The following is a 24,619-nucleotide window of genomic DNA, read 5'->3' as shown; positions in this document are numbered from 1 at the left end:
TAAATAAAAAAGTAACAGACCTTCTGTTTTTATTATTGAAAATAGATACAGGAATGAAAGTATGTTTAAAAAAACAAGAGTACAGTTCCATATGACAAACATTTTCCATAAAAAATAAGTATAAAAACACTGATCTGCAAGCGCATTGAGCCAAAAGTGTATTTTTGTACAAAACTAAGAAATCATTCAACAGGACTCCTCTCTGTACCATTTATCAAGGCTACTAAGAAGATAAGATATCCCTCTTATTTTCCAACATGATATATATACAACGTGTTGTATCAGAGGCTGTAAAATGTTGCCAGTGGAACACTGTGAAGTGTGAACGTTCGCTTTAAGGGACGTGTCTTTTGAAAAAGTTAGTTGAAAAAATACTTTCTCTCCATATACATATAAATACATTTATGCTGTGCAAATTGCAAGTGTAAAGACCTCCCATGCATAGCCACCCCATATATCAGGGCTAATGAAGGAGAAATATTGGTTTGGTACAAGACGTCCTCTGCATGTGCTTATTTTCCAATGCTTGTTTTTGGTTTTAGGTGACTGCGAGGGGAAGATGCAGGTGCACCATGTGCCATTGCTCGGTCAACATTCATACAATGAACTTTACTGGCACAGGAGGTTGGTGGCACCTTAATTGGGGAGGACGGGCTCATGGTAATGACTGGAGCGGAATTAGTGGAATGTTATCAAATACAACAAATACATGGTTTCCATATGTTTAATGTCATTCTATTTACTCCGTTCCAGCCATTATTATGAGCCGTCCTCCCCTCAGCAGCCTCCACTGGTTAGTGGATATGTGTGAGAGTGGACTTCATGTTAATATATACAGCATTATCTTCTCTGAAGGTGTATATTGAACTAGGGCTGGATTCAATTTGTTTCGCTGAAGCTTTACAGATTGCGTGATGAAAATGTAAAGGTCATTTCCCATTGAGCCGACATATGCAGCGTTTACCATGAATGCAGTCTCCGCTAACTCGGGAATATTGCCTTTAAATTTCCATCGCGCCGCAATGCTGAGGTTCAGCGATACGGATTGAATAGAGCCCTAAGACTGACCAAATTATGGAACAATTCTTGCACCATGAATCGGTCACTGAATGAAACCATGAAATTCCGGCAGGTTGTCTGAAACTTTACAACTCGTACTGTACAGCAAAAGCGTTGCATTATAACCCATTTCCTAGAACTCGGAACATGGCATCAAACACTTTGATAAATAATATTATACACGTTATCAAAATAAGTTTCAGGGAGCCAGCTTCCCATTATAAAAAAAAAAAGATATCTACTGTATGTTTGATACCTCACACTGTTAGTTAGAAGTTTCTCCATCTATCTCATACTATGTTCTATTTATCCGTTTGCCTTTTTGTCATGTTTGATAAATAAGAGAAGGCTATTACATATGGACATTATATTAACCTGACACGGAGATCCTGTACACGTTTTTACATGGCTGGGGTTCGGAGGCGGATGGATGGGGGATATGTAGCATCCAGAGACTGATTGGATGCGTAGAAGGACCCCTCCTGCCACCTTCCCAGCCGGTTTGATATGTACTGTATATCCTTCGGGCTTCTCCACAGACAGCTTTGGGGGGTCCTACCATTTGCCAGGAATGGCTGTTCCACACTCGTACCATGGCACGTAGGTGACGTGAGAGTTCCCTCCTATCTGACCAAAGTTGACAGGCTCTTGTCTCACAGCCCTGTAATACCCTGTATGTGACAGACAAAATGAAGTGAGGCGCTGAACTTTGAGTCGTTTTAGACATGTTGAAAATGTAGTTGTTTTCAGGCATGGATATTAAGCATATTCTTAACAGGTTCTCATTTCAACAATTCAGATAGATTTGTCAGTGCTGTAGCTTGTACCTTCTCTTGCTGGCAGCTGGTCAGCCCTGACTTGGTTTCCTGTCCTTCCATCGAGGAACGAGTCTACAAACTGACAATGGTCCTCACCATGGCCAGTCTGGTCCCCAATGTTGTAAAATTTACCTGTGAAGTTATTAGGGGAAAAAGTTGTCAAAAGGGATGGCAATTTAAACTGAGATACAGTACTGTACTGTACCATAGACACTGAGCGCCGGAAGCAGAACTGACCGTTGAGAGAATCACTCAGATATATCTTGTATCGGAGGGAGTTGCAGAGCTGGATGCCCACAAACTTGCGGTACCAGGTCCTCTTCACGTACTGCTTGCCATTGCACTCTGAGTATGAGTCTGTCTTGAAGGGGAACTGGGTCCAGATGGCATCTTTTCCTACAGGAAAGAGATAACAACATATTAGAACGTGGAATATCAAAGGCATGAAGCATGAAACAAAGATAATAATTAAGAAAATAGAGATATGTAGAAGCCCAAATGTATATTTGCATTCCCAATCAGAGTTGTCTTTTTAGTGTATCACAGCCTTTTACTACTGATGAAAAGAAAGGGAAAATAAAAATGTCTCCATTCATTTAGCTGTGTAAATGTTTGGTCTGGCTGTGAGTTGGGTGTGGAAGAAGTGAGCTCATAGATATTGGATGGAGAGCAGTGTACTGCTGCACTGGGGCACTGTGGCCTGAGTCTCCACAGACTCTCACTGTGCCAGGCCAGACCTTCATTAGATCATCCATTCATTCATCCTGGTGGAATGTGTCACCTGGGACCGGTGCTCAGAACAGACCACAGACTGAGGGGCTTACCTGAGACATTCTCACTCACACGTGGGTCCGCTGCAGGACGGAGGGATGGAGAGATGGAGAGAAAGAGGCAGAGAGAGAAATGTGAGTTAGTAGGTGCTTTCAAATGTCTTCGTCTCAGAATAGACTGTACAAATGGTTCCGAAACGATTTTGAAATAAGTTGGTGATTCTCCTAAATAAAAGACCACAAAACCACACGTCTTGTAGCTAAGCCATACAAAATCTATGGCAAGTAATTTAGTCCACTTTGTCACTGAAGAGCCGGTCTGATATGCTAGTGTGGGACTCCAGGAGACTCCAGGACAAATCATCTGCCTTCAAACTCCTCATCATCTCTCACATAGAGGGTAAGCCTCTGTGAGCCAATGAGGCCCAGCGGTGAGGTCCTCCCAGAAACATAAAAATGACCTGATTCCCTACTTGCCATTCATTTATGATACGCTGTTGTATTAGTGAGTTTGATTGAGTGTGTTGTGAGCTGCAATGCAGGATGAGGGAGAGCTGGCAGCCGGACAGCACTCCTGGGGTTGGAGGCAGTTTACATGGAGAGGCAGCAGCCAATGTTATGGAAATGGAGGGGCCATGCTGAAATCATTAGGTTAATAACAGCTAGTTAATTACAGACCCCTACACCGGTAAGTGGTGAACCGCCAGACATGACTGGAGCTGGCTGACGAGGCTGTGCGTTAGTACGTTTGTACGTGCGTATTTTAGTGGATGCTTGTTTGTTTGTTTAACGCCAAATGCCTGACCTAGTCAACAGATGGCCTACGCCAAAGGCCAGATGTGGCTCTTGAACTTTTAACTGACTCCTTAATAGGTAATGGTGTAAGTCAGCGATTCAATGAAACAACCAATCACCAAGTTCTTGTGTCGTTTAATGAGGCGCATTAGTGCTGGCCTAGAAAACAATGTGGCCCATACTGTACCTGATTCAGTGTTGAAGGACACAGGCTCACTGGGTGGCCCCTCTCCACGCTCGTTCTTGGGTTTCACCTTGAACTCGTAGCTGTGAGGTAAGAGCAGGAAGTGTCACTATCAGAAGGTCTCACAGCGATTATCCAACCGACTCGCTCCAGATTCCAATTTCCGCTCCAATTGCAAGCAATCATTTCCACAGACTCAGATTTTCCTCAAATCCTCACAGCGTTTAAAGTGGACACAGTATTTTGATGGAAAGGTAGTGTATTATTGTTCGGCCTTGTTGTTACAGGAAGGAAAAATGAGGCTCTAGTATTGCCTCCCTATTTATCTCTTCTCCAGACAGTGCAGTCCAGAGAGCCAGGAGAGCCAGAGAGTCCCTCCCGGTAATGTCTCTTCCATATGAGATGTTCAGACACAGCGATTGGTCCACCACGTGCCAGTAGCCTCAGCAGGCTCAGCTCACAGGAAGCGCTGGTTTATATTCTATCACTTCTTTAATGTCAAATAGTCCCATATTCAGGCTTCATTAAAAACCTTGGGAGCGTGGCGGCCCTCCTCTGCTCTCCGCACGTGAAGAACCTTTCTTCTCCAACTACGCCAGAGAGAAGTGCAGGTCCTGATCTTAACCAGACATAGCTAGCTAGCTAATCCTTCTGACAAAAGTAGTAATAATACAATGAATAATTAAAATGTTGTATTATTTCCATGAACGAAAGCCTTTCAGAAAGTTTAAGTTTCACAAACATTTACATTTGAGTTATTTAGCAGACTTACGGTAGCGAGTGCATGCATTTTCATACTTTTTCAAAGCTCTGAAAAAAGCTACCGTCTGAGGACTGAGAGAGAGCATACCGAGAGAATACAATGTGTTGTATCAATCTGAAACACAGGCACAAAGATGCTATGTTATATACCTGCTCTCGGGTTTGAGGTTCTCCACTGCAGTGTGAGTCTGGTTGGTGGTCAGGATGGAGACCTGAGTACCATCTGGTCCCTTCGTCGTGGAGATTACCTCATATTCTACACAACAACCAGGAAATCACTGTTGAATTCAAGAATTCACCAAGTATCCCAATATTCAGTCAAACTTTCCAATGTACACTACCGTTAAAAAGTTTGGGGTCAGTTAGAAATGTCCTTGTTTTTCAAAGCACATTTTTGTCCATTAAAATAACATAACATTTATCAGAAATACAGTGTAGACATTGTTAATGTTGTAAATGACTATTGTAGCTGGAAATGGCAGATTTTTTTATGGAATATCTACATAGGCGTACAGAGGCCCATTATCAACAACCGTCACTCCTGTGTTCCAATGGCACGTTGTGTTAGCCTTGTAAAATGATAAACTTAGATTAGCTAATTGATCATAAGAAAACCTTTTTGCAATTATGTTAGCACAGCTGAAAACTGTTGTACTGATTAATGAAGCAATAAAACTGGCCTTCTTTAGACTAGTTGAGTATCTGAAGCATCAGCATTTGTGGGTTCAATTACAGGCTCAAAATGGCCAGAAACAAACTTTCTTCTGAAACTTGTCAGTCTATTCTTGTTCTGAGAAATGAAAGCTATTCCATGCGAGAAATTGCCAAGAAACGGAAGATCTCGTACAACGCTGTGTACTACTCCCTTCACAGAACAGCGCAAACGGGATCTAACCAAAATAGAAAGAGAGTGGGAGGCCCCGGTGCACAACTGAGCAAGAGGACAAGTACATTAGAGTGTCTGGTTTGAGAAACAGACGCCTCACAAGTCCTCAACTGGCAGCTTCATTAAATAGTACCTGCAAAACACCAGTCTCAACGTCAACAGTGAAGAGGCGACTACGGGATGCTGGCCTTCTGAAACTAGACGCTCTAATGTACTTGTCCTCTTGCTCTTGCTTTATTTATCAGGACAACAGTTTTCAGCTGTGCTAACATAATTGAAAAATGGTTTTGTAATGATCAATTAGCCTTTTAAAATGATAAACTTGGATTAGCTAACACAACATGACATTGGAACACAGGAGTGATGGTTGCTGATAATGGGCCTCTGTACGCCTATGTAGATATTCCATTTAAAAAATGCAGTTTCCAGCTACAATAGTCATTTACAACATTAACAATGTCTATTGTACACTGTATTTCTGATCAATTTGATGTGATTTTACTGGACTTTTTTCTTTTTTTTTCTTTGAAAAATAATTACATTTCTACGTTTCCCCAAACCTTTGAACGGTGGTGTATGTTGCTATGCATTTGCATTGTAGTTGGAGTACATAGACGTGTACAGTGTCCCACTCTCCCCACCTGTGGTGTCATTGTCGGTCTTTTCCCAGTCTAGAATGATGAAGGAGGGGCATCCCTCCACCGTTACCACGGTGAGGTTGGAGGGCGGAGACTTGGGCGGGGCTGTCACGTTTGTCTCCCCGCCTTCCTCCTCTGGGAAGTAGCTGAGAGAGGTTGTGATGGAACACGGCTCGTCTGGTTTCTTGTCCGTCTTGTAGACTACATGGGGTGCTTAGGGAAGAGAGATCACATTTAAAGGATCCCTGCACTGCTGGTTCAAAGCAACCGTTTAGTAATTTTCTGCCAGGGACAATAGAAGTACATGATAGTTACAAGAAGGGTTTTTTACTTACCAACGAAACGTTTCTTTCCCAATGCGTCCACATCAGAGGCTGGTAGGGAGCTGAATAATGAGGAGTTTTCCCAGGTTTCAAACCAGATGTCTGTGAGAGGATGAGAAAGGACAAGGATATGCTTTCGAGCTCCACAAAACACATTTAAGGATTGTCCTCACATAGGGCACCAGTAATGTAGGTCTTCTTAGGACATAATTTAGCTCTGAATTGTGATCAATTATACCGTTGACTGATGGTGTAGTCGTTGTTGTGTGTCTGCGGTCTTGCTTGGCAGGTTTAGCCGTCACTGATGGAAACTTCTTCAAAATGGAGGCCTTGTCCGTTTGCTTCAAGACATTCAGCTTGTCTGTAGAGAACAGAGTTTGGCAAAGCACGTTGTTTACAAAAAAAGTTTGTAGTTTTTCTTGGCTTTCTCAATATTTCTATATTTGCTTAGAGGAAAAGTGCCTTTCGAGGTTGTAAACATAAGCTCAGCCAAGTGACAAAATAGTCTTTCACTAACAGCTGGTTTCTAATGGAGTTCTGGAACTGGTGTGTACACCCCCATTTCAGACAGTGGATGATGTATAGAAAACTGCTCAATGTTCAATTATGTGTTATTATTACATCCAACTAAACCTTACTCATATCACCAGGTTTGCCAAACAGGTTGGTCTTTTTGTTGACAGGAATGGACGGACGAGATCCTGAAAAATAGAAATCAAAGGAAACAACAGTCAATCCCATAATCACTAAACATTACAATTTCTGCGAGAACCATTCCTTTGTCTCTCTGATGGTATTATTTGCCTTGAAGAGGTCATCTTAAATGAAAAACAGTGGAACACTCTTTCACCGCCACTTGTAGAATAACCCAAATACCTTTTGTTGACACAATCGGCAATATCTAGAGAAAATCCAACAGCAGGATTTCATCACGTATCTGACATGCGCCATCTGTTATACACTGTTAGAGAAAAGCTTTCCAAAAAGGGTTCTTCTGCTGTCCCCATAGGAGAACCCTTTTTGCTTCCAGGTAGAACTCTTTTAAGGACAGCAAAATAACCCTTTTAGGTTCTAGATAGCACATCATACTGATGACCATGAGCTGTGGAAAATTATTTTGGCATCTCTATACCTGGGAGGAACTCTATATGGACTGTATAAATAAACGGATGGTAAAACCCCATACCCTACGCCCAATGAACCTTAAAACATGAACAATCCTTTGTAATTCCTTGAGGTTTTACACATGTTCTTAAATTTACCCAGAACGAAATGCTTAACCTGTTGCCAATTAGCGTTCTGTTGCATTGAGGCCAAATTCTTCACAATCAAAGAATTGTTCCTAATCCATAAGAAAATATGCTAAATGCAAAGGCCCAGTACATAAAAGCTGGTGTAGCTCTGAAACATTTTAGCTGGTAATATAAAACAATATGGGTCCATTACTTTCCATCAATTACATGTAAATATCCATGTTTTAAATACTGCCAGTTTGCAGTTAGCACTGCTTTATCCAACTCTACAGTTTCTAGAAAACATGGTTCTACTTAAAAAGAAAAGCTTTCCCAAACTTTTTTCATGCTGTCATTCAGGATAGCATATGTTGTACATTTATAAAACTGTGAGTCTACTGAAATCGGAGTAAAAAGAGATATTTCTCTGCAATGACAGTGTTCTACGTCATCTTAAAACATTGCATTTTTCTAGCCACATGGAACCAGCATAGATCAAGATTGCAAATGTTTCACAGGGTACAGAACATGCAGTGAAGCTTGATCATAGGTGACTGCATGATCAAGTGACAAGCCACCAAACACAATCATTATTGACTGCTGACTTGTTCTGCCTTTGCACTGTGACCTGTCTACTCATGCAAAAAATATTAGTCCACTAAGTCTAGTTCATACAAACACAAATCTGTAACCAAATGCAAATATTGAATTCCTGTAGCTGATGAAAAGCTGATGCCATGCTCTCCTGATTGCATGATGGGTACTCTAAACACTGGCACCTCCACAGTGATGCACTAGCCTGTGTAGATTATTGTTCTTCTTAAGTCAATACTTGCGATCAAGCCAGAAGCATGTGGAACCTACCCAGGAAAATAGATGAAAATAACATTTGAGCCGCCCTCCAAACAAAAGGTCAAGTTCATTCCACGGCGGCAGGGCTATTATAGAACACTTTATTTCTTAACATGTGGTAAGAGAAAGTGCAAAGCCTGGTGAGAAACACGCCAAAATAAGGTTCTTAAAAATAAGCTAATGACCCTCAGACGTCATACTTTCCAAAAAAGGAAAGTATTTTCCAGAGGCTCGGCTGAACTGAAGCCTATGGTGGAATTCTTAGTGATGGTCGTCCAGTGTTTTGATCAAAACAAGACGTATTTTACATCCAACATGTCCGACTCATGCAGTCTGGGCGGAAATGATGGCGATGGAAGCTAGCGTGTGTCAGCGTGGGCAGGGCGAGCTTTGCGCTGGGTGCAGATAAGACTGGATTCATGCCATTTTACCATAGAACTGGTCCTCAATGGAAGAGAAGCCTGAACGGCCCGAAACATCAGGGTTTATGTCCTCCAACAGCGAGTTGTTTGTGTTTGCTGCAGGAAAAGTACTAAGATTAAAACCTATTGTGTCTTTTGAGGGAAATGTGGCGTGTCCAGACACTTGAAGACATCGATGGTATCTGAACATATCAATTAAGATCTTTCAAAGAATCCTCCTTGAGTATTCCACTGTTTTGCATTATCAGTAAAGACACAACCAATTGACCATAACATGAAACAGAGCACAAACATACAGTGAATGATGATGATAGACAACCCAACCACATCTCATGCTCAATAAGGACAGTACAGGACTGACAAGCATACAATCATGCACAGGGTGAACCCCAACCATAAGCAGCTCAACATTGATTTGACTTCCAGTTTGCCAGTTTGTGACAGAGAAACAGCATTGGTTATGTAGCTCGGCATACAAAGAGCCTGATCTTTGAAGGCCTCTGAAACTGCTTCAGTTTCTGCTTGGAAAACATGAACTGAGTTTCCCCACCACCACAAATGGGTACTAACACAGGCTTACCTCCCTAAAAAGAGCAGTGATTACTTAATACCCCTTTGATTACTCGTTGTCATAAGCTTTTCAAGCCTGCAACAGCATTGAATCTGCAGAAGCTTGCATTGAAAACCAAGAACACCAAGACCCTTGGACAGATGGCAACGCATGGATAGACAGACTGACGGGCTGATGAATGGATGGATGGAGAGACAGACACATTATTGACAAACAAAATGAATGGGTGAAGGACATCGATATTGGTTGATGATGCCGCCACAACGCCAACAAACTGTATGGGTTAATGGATGAGAGACACAGAGGAGAAATATCAGCTCTTTTTACCCATTCTCAGTCTGTTCCAAACCACTGGTTTGGGAAGGCCGGTTCCTTTGTGATGCTTACCATTGGCTGTGGAGAAGAAGAGTGACTGTTATAGAAAAAGCAGCTAGTATTGTTAGCTCAGACTTAATTCTTCAGGAAAAAAACAGATTAAAGATGAATCTCCCAACAGGCCTTGTGAGGAGGAAAATAAATAGGAAAAGGAGGTGATGGACCAGCGGAGAGTCCTGTCAGCGCTTCAGTCTCAAGTGAACAACGTGTTTCCCCATAGACAGTGGAAAGCGCTGTCTTAACATGGCTGACCCGTGCTGCAACCAGAATCTACCACATGCTGACCGTATCTGACAGATCTTTCTAAAAGTAGCAGTGACTTCTTCAGATGGTGAGAGAGTCGAGAGATGGATAGATTGGACAGCCATGACAAATCTTGACCGCGGAGATGTAAAGCTATGTCGAAAACATGACCGATCACGCTCTCCACATGTTGTGCAGGGTGAAATTAGGCACTTGATGCCAAACCAACTCTGCAATCTTTGCCTGACCTCAATCTCTGCCCAGATATGAAAACATTTATGGTTGGTTTGGAGGAAGTACTGCACAATTGTTACACGGGGTTTGTGGGGGTAGAGGGGATTTCAAGAAAACCACAAGGAGATGACATAGTAAGAGGAAGAGGAGGAGGAGCAGGAAGTGGAGGAGAAGAAAAGGGGAGAGAGAGATTCCATTACCCCCTGGTGTCCTGGAGGTCTGTGATGAGTTATTAGCCCTACGAAGAAGGGATGAGGAAGAAGAGGAGGAGGAGGATGGGGTATCTTGTCTTGAGCCATCAGTGAAGGGAAAGAGAGGGTTTGTGGCAGCAGGAGACTTCATGGTCCTGCCTATCAGTTTGATGGCCGGGCCAAGGGGTTTCAAATTTCTCTGGCTGCCTTGACCTAGAAAACCACAAAAACAATTGTAGAACCTGTTACAATGTGTAGTTTCAATGTCTGTTTTTGACAAATGTGTTGTGCCATTCAGGTGTGCTGGGAGCCACGGCCTTTAGGAGTGGAATAGTGGGGTTAGTGAGGATGATTCAATCAATGATCTCTCAAATGATCTGCAGCATTCAATAGTGTAGTTTGATTGAAGGCATCTACTGTAGTTCCCTAACATGAGCTCTTAACTCATGTTAGCCTTGTTCTTATAAGTGTTGCATGTTTTTGTGTGTACTTTTAATTAATTTTGTGTCGCAAACAATATTTACTGTAGTATTTTTCAATCATTTTTCATCCTAAAGCTTCCACAATCTTGAGGAATAGAGTCATAGATGCTGCTGGGGCTAAGCAGTGCAGCGTAACCATGACTGTCAGATTGTGTATGCCATGCAGACATGGATAATGCAGTTAATGTGGTTGATAATGTGGTGGATGGTGCAATAACAGGCATTTAGTCCAACTCCTGATCATGACCTGTGGACCAATGAGTGTGCATTAAAGCTGGACAACAACACTGAAGCTGTGGTCCAATGAGTGTGCATTAAAGCTGGACAACAACACTGAAGCTGTGAACCAATGAGTGTGCATTAAAGCTGGACAACAACATTGAAGCTGTGGACCAATGAGTGTGCATTAAAGCTGGACAATAACATTGAAGCTGTGGACCAATGAGTGTGCATTAAAGCTGGACAACAACATTGAAGTTGTGGACCAATAAGTGTGCATTAAAGCTGGACAACAACATTGAAGCTGTGGACCAATGAGTCTGCATTAAAGCTGCACAACAACACTGAATCGGCTAGTATTGTTAGCTCAGACTTAATTATTCAGGAAAGAAACCGATTTGAGATGAATCTCCCAACTGGCCTTGTGAGGAGGAAAATAAATAGGAAAAGGAGGTGATGGACCAGCGGAGAGTCCTGTCAGCGCTTCAGTCTCAAGTGAACAACGTGTTTCCCCATAGACAGTGGAAAGCGCTGTCTTAACATGGCTGACCCGTGCTGCAACCAGAATCTACCACATGCTGACCGTATCTGACAGATCTTTCTAAAAGTAGCAGTGACTTCTTCAGATGGTGCGAGAGTCGAGAGATGGATAGATTGGACAGCCATGACAAATCTTGACCGCGGAGATGTAAAGCTATGTCGAAAACATGACCGATCACGCTCTCCACATGTTGTGCAGGGTGAAATTAGGCACTTGATGCCAAACCAACTCTGCAATCTTTGCCTGACCTCAATCTCTGCCCAGATATGACAACATTTGTGGTTGGTTTGGAGGAAGTACTGCACACTGGTTACACAGGGTTTGTGGGGGTAGGGGAGATTTCAAGAAAACCATAAGGAGATTACATAGTAGGAGGAATAAGAGGAGGAGCAGGAAGAGTAGGAAGAGGAGGAGGAGAGGAAGGAAGGAAAAGGGGAGGGAGAGAGATTCCATTACCCCCTGGTGTCCTGGAGGTCTGTGATGAGTTATTAGCCCTGTGAAGAAGGGATGAGGAGGAGGAGGAGGAAGAAGAGGAGGAGGAGGATGGGGTATCTTGTCTTGAGCCATCAGTGAAGGGAAAGAGAGGGTTTGTGGCAGCAGAAGACTTCATGGTCCTTGCTATCAGTGTGATGGCCGGGCCAAGGGGTTTCAAATTTCTCTGGCTGCCTTGACCTAGAAAACCACAAAAACAATTGTAGAACCTGTTACAATGTGTAGTTTCAATGTCTGTTAATGACAAATGTGTTGTGCCATTCAGGTGTGCTGGGAGCCACGGCCTTTAGGAGTGGAATAGTGGGGTTAGTGAGGATGATTCAATCAATGATCTCTCAAATGATCTGCAGCATTCAATAGTGTAGTTTGATTGAAGGCATCTACTGTAGTTCCCTAACATGAGCTCTTAACTCATGTTAGCCTTGTTCTTATAAGTGTTGCATGTTTTTGTGTGTACTTTTAATTAATTTTGTGATGTTAACAATATTTACTGTAGTATTTTTCAATAATTTTTCATCCTAAAGCTTCCACAATCTTGAGGAATAGAGTCATAGATGCTGCTGGGGCTAAGCAGTGCAGCGTAACCATGACTGTCAGATTGTGTATGCCATGCAGACATGGATAATGCAGTTAATGTGGTTGATAATGTGGTGGATGGTGCAATAACAGGCATTTAGTCCAACTCCTGATCATGACCTGTGGACCAATGAGTGTGCATTAAAGCTGGACAACAACACTGAAGCTGTGGACCAATGAGTGTGCATTAAAGCTGTACAACAACACTGAAGCTGTGGACCAATGAGTGTACATTAAAGCTGGACAACAACACTGAAGCTGTGAACCAATGAGTGTGCATTAAAGCTGGACAACAACACTGAAGCTGTGGTCTGAGATGATGGTGACACAGTGGACAGCAGACAGACAGTGGAGTGTATGTAGACCAGCTGAGGCAAAACACAGTGAGGGCATTCATACGATGAGGTCATCGTTACCCAAGTTGTTATTATTGGCTTTCTCACTGCCCAGGGCGGGGGTTAGCAGTGATGCTCCTTTCTGTGATTCGCTGAGAGCTGTGTGGGAAAAAAATGGTTTTATCTGTTTCTGGAGGGTTGGGTTACAGTGGTTTGTAGAGAAATTCAAGATAGAGCTTCCTTGCCTATCTGTTACTCAGGCAGCACTCTCAAAGACTACCCATTGAGGTAAAGGAAAGTTAAGGATTCCTGCCGCACTTCATAAAAAGTTCAAATGTCCCTAATAGCTTAGATACCAGGACGCCTTTCGGTTTCAGTAAACGTCTAGGCGTTTGCTCCAAAGAGAGTTAGGCATTTTAGATCACTTTTTTGAGGGGTACCAGAGTATACTCTGATGCCCTTAACATGACATGACAGACTCTGTAAAAGAAGGGGAAGGTAAAAGAGTTGAAAGGTGGAAATTACCAGAGGAAGGGTTATGTGGCTTCTCTGTGGCGCTAGTAGGTCCCCTGGGTTGGGTCTGTCCCTGTTGCTTTTCACCATGTGGAGAGGGGTTGTTAAGGACAGGGGTGGCAGAGGAGGTACTGAGGGTTTTGGTGGGCAGGAGTTGGGGGGGGGCAGGAGGGAGGTCCACGAGATGAGAGGAAGCATTTCTAATACTGTTTCCTCCGTCTGGGTGAGAGAGAAGAGGGAGGTAAACTTTGATTATGGGGACTGGAAACTATGGAGTCATATAAGGACGTACCCTATGGAACATTTTCATGCCAAATTGTTGAGGTCAATATCAACAGTTCATAGACAGGCTTTCAAATCCATCTCTTTGGCTCTGAGATGAATGTCTCTGAAGGCCTTTCATTGACTGTATAAGATTGTAGTTATTTATCTTTTTCAAATAGTGGATTCAGGTTGATTTAACTTTGTCACATAATGTAGTTGTATCTCATTGAAATACACACAGAAAGTCTTGAAAATATAATTGGAAGGAGTATTTAGAGGGACAGAAGGGGTACAGAGCAACTGTGTGCTGCCTTTCCCTAATGGGAAATTCAAGCACGTTTTTTGCATGCAGTGTTGTCATGCAGACTGTTCAAACCCAGCATTGCCACTGGCTTTAAGTGCAACAACTCTGTAAACCAATGAGATGACAGGGATGAAACATGAAGAGAGATGATTGAGATGACTGATGTCAAGAAAGACGTCATGGTGTGTGGACACAAACATATGAAATTATGGATTTTGATGGACACTGCTGTAGAGAGAGAGAGAGTCACAGAGGTTGTGGGGATAGACATGGGAAGAACAAACTAGAGGTCGACCGATTATGATTTTTCAACGCCGATACCGATACCGATTATTGGAGGACCAAAAAAGCCGATACCGATTAATCGGCCGATTTTTTTATTTTTATTTGTAATAATGACAATTACAACAATACTGAATGAACACTTATTTTCACTTAATATAATACATCAATAAAATCAATTTAGCCTGAAATAAATAATGAAACATGTTCAATTTGGTTTAAATACTGCAAAAACAAAGTGTTGGAGAAGAAAGTAAAAGTGCAATATGTGCCATGTAAGAAAGCTAACGTTTAAGTTCCTTGCTCAGAATATGAGAACATATGAAAGCTGGTGGTTCCTTTTAACATGAGTCTTCAATATTCCCAGGTAAGAAGTTTTAGGTTGTAGTTATTATAGGAATTATAGGACTATTTCTCTCTATACCATTTGTATTTCTTTAACCTTTGACTATTGGATGTTCTTATAGGCACTTTAGTATTGCCAGTGTAACAGTATAGCTTCCACCCCTCTCCTCGCTCCTACCTGGGCTCGAACCAGGAACACAACGCCAACAGCCACCCTCGAAGCATCGTTACCCATGTAGAGCAAGGGGAACAACTGCTCCAAGTCTCAGAGCGAGTAACGTTATTAGCGCGCACCCCGCTAACTAGCTAGCCATTTCACATTGGTTACACCAGCCTAATCTTGGGAGTTGATAGGCTTGAAGCACAGCGAAGAGCTTCTGGCAAAACGCAGGAAAGTGCTGTTTGAATGAATGCTTACGAGCCTGCTGCTGCCTACCACCGCTCAGTCAGACTGCTCTATCAAATCATAGACTTAGTTATGTCATAATTACGTAAAAAATGGCAAATTAGGCTGTCCAAACTGTTGCATATACACTGACTCTGCGTGCAATGAACGCAAGAGAAGTGACACAATTTCACCTGGTTAATTTTGCCTGCTAAACTGGATTTCTTTTAGCTAAATATGCAGGTTTAAAAATATATACTTCTGTGTATTGATTTTAAGAAAGGCATTGATGTTTATGGTTAGGTACACATTGGAGCAACAATACGCACCGCATCGATTATATGCAACGCAGGACACGCTAGATAAACTAGTAATATCATCAACCATGTGTAGTTAACTAGTAATTATGATTGATTGATTGATTGTTTTTTATAAGATAAGTTTAATGCTAGCTCGCAACTTACGTTGACTTCCACTGCATTCGCGTAACAGGCAGGCTCCTCGTGGAGTGCAATGTAATCAGGTGGTTAGAGCGTTGAACTAGTTAACTGTAAGGTTGCAAGATTGAATCCCCCGAGCTGACAAGGTAAAAATCTGTTGTTCTGCCCCTGAACGAGGCAGTTAACCCACCGTTCCTAGGCCGTCATTGAAAATAAGACTGTGTTCTTAACTGACTTGCCTAGTTAAATAAAGATTAAATAAAGATGTAAAAAAAATATTACAAAATAAAAGAAATTCGGCCTAATCTGTGTCCAAAAATACAGATTTCCGATTGTTATGAAAACTTGAAATCGGCCCTAATTAATCGGCCATTCCGATTAATCGGTCGACCTCTAGAACAAACAGCAGAAAGATTGAAAAAGGATGGATGTGTAGATCAATGAATGAGCTATGGGTGAAAGAAAAAAAGAGTGTAAGAGAGAGGTAAAGTGCAGAGTTGGACTGATACAGTATGGAGGGAAACTGAGCAAAACAAGCAGCCAATCCTCTCACAGCGCCTGAGGTCTAAGCAAAACAAAATCACCGTCATGCGTGCCCTTCGCATTTGCTCTGGAAGAAACTTACGCGCATACTTCAACTCTGTGGCGGCACCATCCTGTGCCACCACCATCTCCACGATCCAGGGACTTTCTACCTCTCAGTGGACTCAAGGCATGCCAGCATGCAACCAATCACAACAAACAGCTGCGGTTCTCACCCCCCACCCCAGCCCACCCCTCCCCTCGCAGCAGCGTAGTGGACATAGCCAAGCGATGACTGACTTTGAATTAAGCTTGATATGATTCAAAATGTCAGTCTCCGTTTACCCAGTGGGAACTGTGGCCATTGAGGCTCATTGGAGCGGGGGTCAGGTCTAGCTTCCAGGTGGCTCTCTGGTGGTGCTGTAGAAAATAATATCACGTTTCATAAAGTGTGAATAGGAACGAAGTGCAAAGGTAGCGAAGGTGTTGGGCAGGAAATGTGTTTGACCACAGAAGGTCTTTAAAGACAGTGAAAATAGTAGTGTTTTTGGCAACAATAAAAAAATATATATATATGAAAAGTTAAGTGCTTTAGAATGAGAGAGAGAGTAATCACCAAAAGATGTCTTGGGAGCTCCTGGGAAAGCTTGGTTTTTGGTCAGAGAGAGTCTAGGCTGAGTCCTATTGTGAATAGCTGGGGGAGAAAGGGAATCAAGAGGAGATAGGCAGGATTTCAAGTAGCTGCAACATACTCCCTATGTCTAACGTAGTGATGCTGTAAACCAACACTTTACATTACATAGGCATTATACCATATTAAAACAGTGTCAAACAGTGTAGTATGCAGCTATATCCTCAGAAAACAGGTGTAACAAGGGTAAGAAGCATTTAGCTGTCTGGACTTACACACCTGGAACAATATCATGACATACTCTACATTCCTGTATATTGGAATAAAGCCTATGTAACGGTGTTGCCTGGACATGCATATGGGCATGTAGCATTCCTCGTTGTTTCATTTGGATGCAATATAAAAGTTCTGGTTTCAAATGATTACACTGAAATGGCTTACCTGGACGAGGTGGGAAAAGTGCACGGGACATGGGTGGTTTCTGAGAAACAAAAACAATCTACAGTTGGTGGACGTTTTTATTGCCACCAGATCCACAGCCATATGTCAACGCTAACACGCTACCCGTGCTAAAGCCATGTTTTCATTTTATGGTGAGGATAGCGTTGTGCTTTGGGCTGTCTCACCTTGAGTGCTACATCACTGAGAGTCTCCCTTGAGACTTCTAACGTGCCCTTCAACCTCCCTTAACGGCACTTACATCAATCCTGACTTCTGCCTGGAAAAGCCATTTCACCAGAAAACATTTATAGTCTGCTGTCTACACTTCACTCACTGGTACCTGACTTAGCCTAACACACACACACACACACACACACACACACACACACACACACACACACACACACACACACACACACACACACACACACACACACACACACACACACACACACACACACACACACACACACACACACACACACACACACACACACACACACACACACACACACACACACACGGTCATGGGCCATATGACAGTCACACTTGCATATTAGCTACAAAATCAAAATAGCCGCCATGAAAGCGATTGGATAAAGGACTAGACTGGGTTTCTGTATAGCACTTTGTGACATCTGCGGATGTAAAAAGGGCTTTAGATATAAATACATTTAATTGATTGATTGATTGTAGGCAGAAAGACTATATCAGTGCCAGCGTGTCATGTGTTGATTTGCGATGTTCTGCCTGTCACAGCTGGGCTGTGAGGGTGACCCTCTTAAACCCACGTTAAAGAGTCTCTCAGGCCGGGTGCTGGGGTCAGACAGGGCAAGCAGACAGCATTTTATCTACTCTACTCTGGTCTTATACAGCTCAGCTATGCTCTGCTTCTCACCCTCTCTCACCACCTTTGTACATTCTCCCTCCATAGTGACAGCAGGAAATAGAAAAATATTTTCTTAAAGAAAAATAAATGAGTGGTAGGGTAAAGTTGTAGTGTGAGAATACGTATGCCTGTGGAAGCAATTTAATGCAGAGACTGAGAGTCCCGTAGGTCGTAGGTTCTTATGCTGTATGGCCAACAAACACAGCACATACCATTGGCTTCACAATAGGGGTCCGGTGCTTGTAGGGTTTCTGGATGCTTTTGTCTGCAAAACATGGAGAAGAAGATGTAAACAACTGCTATTCTGAGAAGAGAGTGTCGGTAGGTGATCTTTTGAAAGTCTGGCAAGTAGGAACAATAAAGCACAAAATGGCTCACATGATATGGATGTTTTATTCTTTGTTCTTGAGCCACAAAGATTTCTTACAGGCTTCTTCAAAAATAAAACGAGGAAGTACTGCCTGAACTCTCTGATTTTCATTTTCCTAAGTATGATGTACATACCGCCCATGCAGGGTTGGGAAGTAACTGTCAATGTAATCAGTTACATTACCAGCTGAAATATTGTAATCAGATTACAGATACGTTTTAAAAACTAGATGACTACTTCTTGGATTACTTTTAAATTCGGGAAGGATGTTTGCTCAAAAAATAAATACATTATGACACCTTTCTGTTTTCTCAATGGCATTCAATTCAGCATTGAAAAGAAGCCGGTAAGTTTACGTTTGTTCCACTGGAGCAAGTCTGACCACAAGTCAGAGACCACTTTGATGACACAACAAATGTGTTTGATGGATCCTTTTTGTCTTCTTATAATGCCTCTTAAGGGGAAAGTAATCCAAAAGTAACTGAATGTAATCAGATTACATTACTGAGTTTGGGCTATTCAAAAGTTACATTACTGATTACAATTTTGGACAGGTAACTAGTAACTATTACATGTAGAAAGTAACCTACCCAACCCTGCGCCCATGTTGGTTTTGTGAATGACAGGCTTGCTCCAGATTCCGCTGCGTTCGTCTTTGTTGGAGCGGACCCCAAACTCATATGGGGTGTTGGGCTTCAGGTTGTCAATAACAGTGTCGCTGGTGGGGCAGGTCTGGTAGATCCACTTCCTGTTCCTCTCCCTATAGCGAACGGTGTAGTGTCTGCATGGGAGGGACAAACAAGGCACAGTAAACAACATGCTGATTCTTGTACAGTAGCTGTGCATCTTTATGGCAAACTCTAACCTTTGGAAAATTCTGCCTTCTTTTCTCATCGACCAATAAAGCACAGCAGGTGTGCTCCACATCATACAGTATGGGTGGCTATTCCAGCTCTACGGCTGTGGTCTGATGAACCATAGTGACTAATATGTTAAACAAGCTTCCTCCATTAGCTATTGTTAATTCTGGCTCCGGTATCTCCGGTCATGTCGTCAGTGTCAACCGATCCATTTTCATGCCCTCAGGGATTGTCTTTCTGGGTAGCGCTGCCGGCGGTAGCCAAGCAATAAACAGAAGAAACTGATATTAGCTTTTAATAAGCCACCAGATAGAAGGGGGAACTCTCAGCTGTAACTTAGGTCGAGATTTCCAACGACTCCTCCAACTTACGGAGTGGGGGAAATTCTAGAATGTATTTAAGGTGCAGCATAAATCGAGTGATGGAAAAGTGTGTTTGTGTCCCAGCAGTACATTCCATGTATTCTCAGTCAACTCCTGCACACACCTGCGTTGGAAAAGACCTCGGTCCATTCCCATGCTCCATTTTCCATAGAAAATAAATGGCACACTTCCTCAACGTTTCTCTACAGAACTGTTATGCGTCATAAATCCTCCAAGGTTCGACGGCACAGTACAATGAATGCACGGTATGAGTTTAAATCTAGTCAAGCCTTCATAAAGTATGTCATCTTTATACTTAGCTAGCAATAACAGCCTGGTATTCAGATCTCAGTGTGTGCACCTGATTTCAACTAGATCCTTCTCTTTTGTGAAAACCAGATAGTCTGAATGCCTTAACAGTGTGTAACTGTATTCACCTGTCATCCATTTTGAGCTGAGTGAGGCTGTTTCTGTGGAAGCTTTGGCCTGAAAAATGCAACATGGAACTGGAACCAGATGCCTGGCTGGCGGTGCGGTAGGGTATAACTCACCCGTCTTCCAAACAGTCGTTCATGATGTTGCCTGCTTCGTAGGGCGTCTTCAGGAAGGTTCCCCAGGACAGCAGCACAGAGGTTGGGGTGACGGAGCCAATAACCAGGTGGAGTGGCTTCTCCAGGTAGACCTTTCCTGTGAGGACAAAGGTCAAGGGTCATACACTATATTTGCAACAGATTTGATGACCTGATTTAACCTTTTAGATGCGTAGACAGACTGCCGCGGTACCTGTGCATTGTTTCTTTACGTCGTTGCTCGGGATTGGCTGGACAGCAACAAGATACTTGGGTTCAGCGTCTAAAAGGTTAAAAAATAAAACGTTGTCACATTGATTTCTCTGTCCTGGAAAAAGGAATATACCAGAAGGGGGGAAATATTCTCCTGGGCAGTGAAAGAAGGGTTTGGGAAGAAAGAGTCCTGCTGACGCCTGGTGAGTCACTACCCAGCCAGGTCTCTGGTGTTAGGGAGATGGGCTGAAACTATTCAAATCAGCTGTAAACAGAAACAGAACAGATACACAGATGAAAGGGCTTGACTTTAAGCACAACAGATGAAAACAAACAGTTGTTCGGATGGTAAATTGAAATGCAATTGAGTTGCTTGAACTCCTCGGAACAATGGAACGTTGTCCAACCTCCAGAGACTTTAATACATACAGTAAATTCTCTAAGGGGTTTATATTATCCAGCCACAAACTAACAGTTGTCTATTGTTATAATACTTGACCAAATGCAAACAATGTCTGAGGCCAGCTAGGAGGGGTGAAATATGGGTATGGATCTAGAACACAGTTAAGACACATCTGGCCGCTTGGATTCAATGTGCTATAAAAACAGTGATCCAAAAACATTGTGTTTCTATTGCATGCGAATGGCGAGCTCATTAATGAATAACTGTACAGAACAAAATAGACAGGATGTGAAGGGTGGAGCAATGGATGAACATAAAGCCAGAGCACTTGAGCTGGCATGCCAGGAGCCGGAGTAGGTTGGCATGGATCGAAGCTGGCACAATGTTATGGGTGGGGCATTGGACAAATGATAGTCACTTGGTTGCTTAAAATAAAGCAAACTGTTGGGTGTGGGGAAACACTTTAAATAAGTTAAGAGTCAGCACAGAAGAGGATCCCAGAGAGTCACAGTAACACAACCATACCCTATTGGACAACTAAGTGTGTCATTATTGCTGAGAAGGTTCTGTCTACCCTCTGCTCTCTCGTTGGATCCCTCGGGGCTCTCTTGTGATGAGGTATTTCCATCAGGTGTTCTGGAGGGGCACCTGAGACCCATTTAACTCGGCTCTGTCGTCGTTGTTTTTGTACGTGGAAGGTCACAGCTTGTACCAGTAAGAAATGATGTTTGATCACTTCTGTTGTCTCTCACACAGGTGAAAGGGCTCAAGGAAAAGTGATGTAAAAGCTGTTCGGCATTGAACAAACAGCGCTCCTTCACTGATTGGGGAGCCAGCCAAGGGAGTTGTTCCATTCTCTTTAGTCTCTGGTTCCTTTCTACTCCAACACTTCATAGCCAATGGCCATTGAGACCTTTTCATACAACAAGAGGAAACCTGTTCCTGACCTGCTCTCATTTCGTGCCTATCATAAATCCAAACAGATCAACACAAAACAGCAATAAAGGAACCGTATTTGTTTGATTTAATTATGAAAACACTCCGATGTTTACTTTATCTCAAGTGATTTTAGTGAGTGGGAGTATCAAGAAAAATAAGCATAATCATAAGCTTTCTAACATAAGCATGTGGTTTCACGCTCAATAGATGATCTACACAAGCTGTAAGGTAATCTTCCACTGACTCTGTGCTGCCCTGCTAAGGTGCCATAGTGGGCTGGGATGCTGGGATGATGAAAGTATCTCATGAGAGCCTGTGGTTGATGATGAATGGAACCCATTGAGCTGCAGGAAAGGGTTCTAAAGAGGAAAGTCAACACTGTGGCGTGCTTAGTGTAACTCCTGCCCTTTTCACCCTGTTTGGAGAATCTCTGTGCTGTACAAAGACAGGTTGCTAGGTTTCTCAGAGGAACGGTTTCTCCCCTGGGTTATCTACTGACGTATGTTGGAGTCACAATATACACTGTTATCTCATGACTATCTGATGAATCCCTGAAAGTCAATAGGTTAGTGTGTGTGCGTGGTCTTACCATAGACTGGTCTTACCTATCTCAGTCTCGTAGGGCTCTCCATTCTCAGGCAGCTGGATGAACTGTTTAGAGAACATGCTGCTGCCGTAGCCCAGGATGTAACCCTCCAGCTTGGTGTCAGGGTTGGGCCGGACAAACTTCATCACGATGGTGTCGCCCGTAGCGTTGATGCGAACCTTCATGTTCTGTCTTCTCACTGTTAAAGGCCAACAAGTAGAATAATACAGTTGAATTGCATTGTGGCTATGATTAGTTGAACTGTGGTGCATTGCACCTAAAGATGCTAGTGCATTCCATCACAGCTAGCCTTCAGCACCTCACATGAACATGAGCAGATTGCAAATACTGTGCAGAGCATTTGTGAATTGCATCTGTAAGTGCTGCATTTAAAACTCTTCTGGACAGATTAATTTAGGGGTAATTGCAAGATAAACAGCTGCCTCTCCCCAGGTACCCAAGGGATTAATCAAATAGGATTGTGTTTGTGGTTTTCAGGAAACAGACTGCAGTACTTTTCAACTGCAGCCAATATTACCCTGAACGCATACAGGAGATGGGATACTTGATTCCCCCATCAGTCATAACATTGGACTATTAGGATAAACCCAAAGTACTTTAAACCCACTGATATCATCAGGCTTGAGGGAGTGCGTAAGCACAGGAGAGGTCACATTAGAAGGTGAAATGCAATGGAGGATGTAACTCTTGAAGGTTGAGCTCCAAAGAGTTCAGAAAAGTCATTATTAAAGAACAGAGGCTCAATAGCTGTCTGGGAAATATCCTAAACATTAGTAATGGAGCTCATTTAAACCTGGTAATAAGGCTCTTTAGCTTTGGAAAAGGCTTTCCCTTGTCCACCAGGTTCCCATTTCCCACCATGCAGGAACTTGACTGATTCAGCTGCTGGGTTAAAGAGGCTGTTGAACGCTAATGAAAAGCAGGCCTAAAATGCCACATAAAGGGGCTCAAGTTGGTGTTCGGAAAAGGATGTTGTGGCAGTTTTTTATCGTCACACACATCAGTCAACAGCCCTTTTAATGCCCATGCAGGCAAGAGGCAAGGCCAGCGTTCTGGCACTCCAGCTAACCCTCATCATCACTCAGAGCATTAAGTAGGTTTTAACCATAACCTAATCACTCACATTCACAGAGCAAACTTGGGATGAACCTTGGATATAATATTGGTGCCTTCATTATCAATGACCCATGAACCTCTTCAATCAAATCAAACTTTATTTGTCACATGCGCCGAATTGAACAAGTGTAGACTTTACCGTGAAACTTACAAGCCCTTAACCAACAGTGCAGTTCAAGAAGAAGAACATATTTACAGGGATAGACTAAAATATAAAGTAACACAATAACAATAACAATAACAATAACAATAACGAGGCTCTGTACAAGTGGCACTGGTACCAAGTCAGTGTGCAGGGGTACAGGCTAGTTGAAGTAATCTGCACATGTAGGTGGGGGCTAAGTGACTATCCATAGGTAACAAACAAACAGCGAGTAGCAGCAGTGTACAAAAGGGGGGGGTCAATGTAAATTGTCCGGTGGCGATTTTATGAATTGTTCAGCAGTCTTATGGCTTGGGGATAGAAGCTGTTGAGGAGCCTTTTGGTCCTAGACTTGGCACTCTGGTACAGCTTGCCGTGCAGTAGCAGAGTAAACAGTCTATAACTTGGGTGATTGGAGTCTCTGACAATTTTATGGGCTTTCCTCTGACACCGCCTATTATATAGGTCCTGGATGGCAGGAAGCTTGGCCCCAGTGTGTATTGGGCCGGTCGCACAACCCTCTGTCAGATGCCTTTTCGTCAGATGCCGAGCAGTTGCCATACCAGGCGGTGATGCAACCGGTCAGGATGCTCTTCATGGTGCAGCTGTTGAACCTCATGAGGAAGTGTAAAACAAACAAACAACCATATTTGTGTGGTGGTTTTGCGGAAGTTTCCAGGAACTTTTGGTTTGGAAGAATTTAAAAGACCACTGGGTTTGCTGAATCAGAACAACATTGTGCAACTTTTTACACAGTGTGAGTGAAAAAACTGTTTACATGGATACTTGTGTCCATCTCTCTTCTCCGCTTAACCCCAAAGAGTAATCATGAATTCATTTATCTTCTCCGCTTAACCCCAAAGAGTAATCTTGAATTGTTTGGAATATAATTGGAGGGGGAAAGGATGTTTTGCTTGTCATGTTTCTGCTTTCGAAGATCATATTTCTTGTGGCGCCTTTGATTCTAACTGTCATTAATAAACGTATCTCCCCCGGCAACATGACATAACCTCTGCTTACCT

General features: G+C 42.8%; 1 protein-coding gene across 8 annotated transcripts; it reads right to left on the bottom strand.

The window, feature by feature from the left end:
- On the bottom strand, positions 1 to 23,776 carry abi3bpb (ABI family, member 3 (NESH) binding protein b). 8 transcript variants are annotated; one of them, XM_055930206.1, is made up of 24 exons: positions 22,338 to 23,776; positions 20,392 to 20,460; positions 20,160 to 20,295; positions 18,977 to 19,167; positions 18,229 to 18,281; positions 17,128 to 17,167; positions 16,672 to 16,749; positions 16,401 to 16,475; positions 13,526 to 13,732; positions 13,082 to 13,159; positions 12,054 to 12,269; positions 10,365 to 10,568; positions 9,640 to 9,705; positions 8,751 to 8,837; positions 6,874 to 6,936; positions 6,474 to 6,596; positions 6,248 to 6,337; positions 5,916 to 6,125; positions 4,539 to 4,644; positions 3,630 to 3,709; positions 2,702 to 2,731; positions 2,115 to 2,273; positions 1,887 to 2,009; positions 1 to 1,730 (listed from the first exon to the last, which is right to left on the bottom strand). In XM_055930206.1, exons 1-24 carry the CDS (start codon positions 22,588 to 22,590, stop codon positions 1,615 to 1,617), a joined length of 2,853 nt encoding a protein of 950 aa, XP_055786181.1. In that variant the 5' UTR covers positions 22,591 to 23,776; the 3' UTR covers positions 1 to 1,614. The 8 variants fall into 8 exon arrangements, with proteins under 8 accessions (XP_055786181.1, XP_055786184.1, XP_055786183.1 ...); XM_055930209.1 differs by lacking the exon at positions 8,751 to 8,837; XM_055930208.1 differs by lacking the exon at positions 13,082 to 13,159.
- Between the last annotated feature and the right edge of the window lie 843 nt (positions 23,777 to 24,619).

The sequence above is a fragment of the Salvelinus fontinalis genome, chromosome 7 (genome assembly GCF_029448725.1).
Source record: "Salvelinus fontinalis isolate EN_2023a chromosome 7, ASM2944872v1, whole genome shotgun sequence".
Classification (NCBI taxonomy): Eukaryota; Metazoa; Chordata; class Actinopteri; order Salmoniformes; family Salmonidae; genus Salvelinus; species Salvelinus fontinalis.
The sequence above is the reverse complement of the archived record's forward strand: the minus strand, read 5'-3'. Positions and strand labels throughout refer to the sequence as shown.

Excerpts from the sequence above, each read along its gene's own strand:
- abi3bpb (XM_055930206.1), bottom strand. The coding sequence starts at position 22,590 with ATGCACCACAGTTCAACTAATCATAGCCACAATGCAATTCAACTGTAT. Across the intron at positions 3,710-4,538 it reads AACCTCAAACCCGAGAGCAG|CTACGAGTTCAAGGTGAAAC; the intron begins GTATATAACATA and ends CTTACCTCACAG. Across the intron at positions 2,274-2,701 it reads TGTGAGTGAGAATGTCTCAG|GAAAAGATGCCATCTGGACC; the intron begins GTAAGCCCCTCA and ends TCTTTCCTGTAG.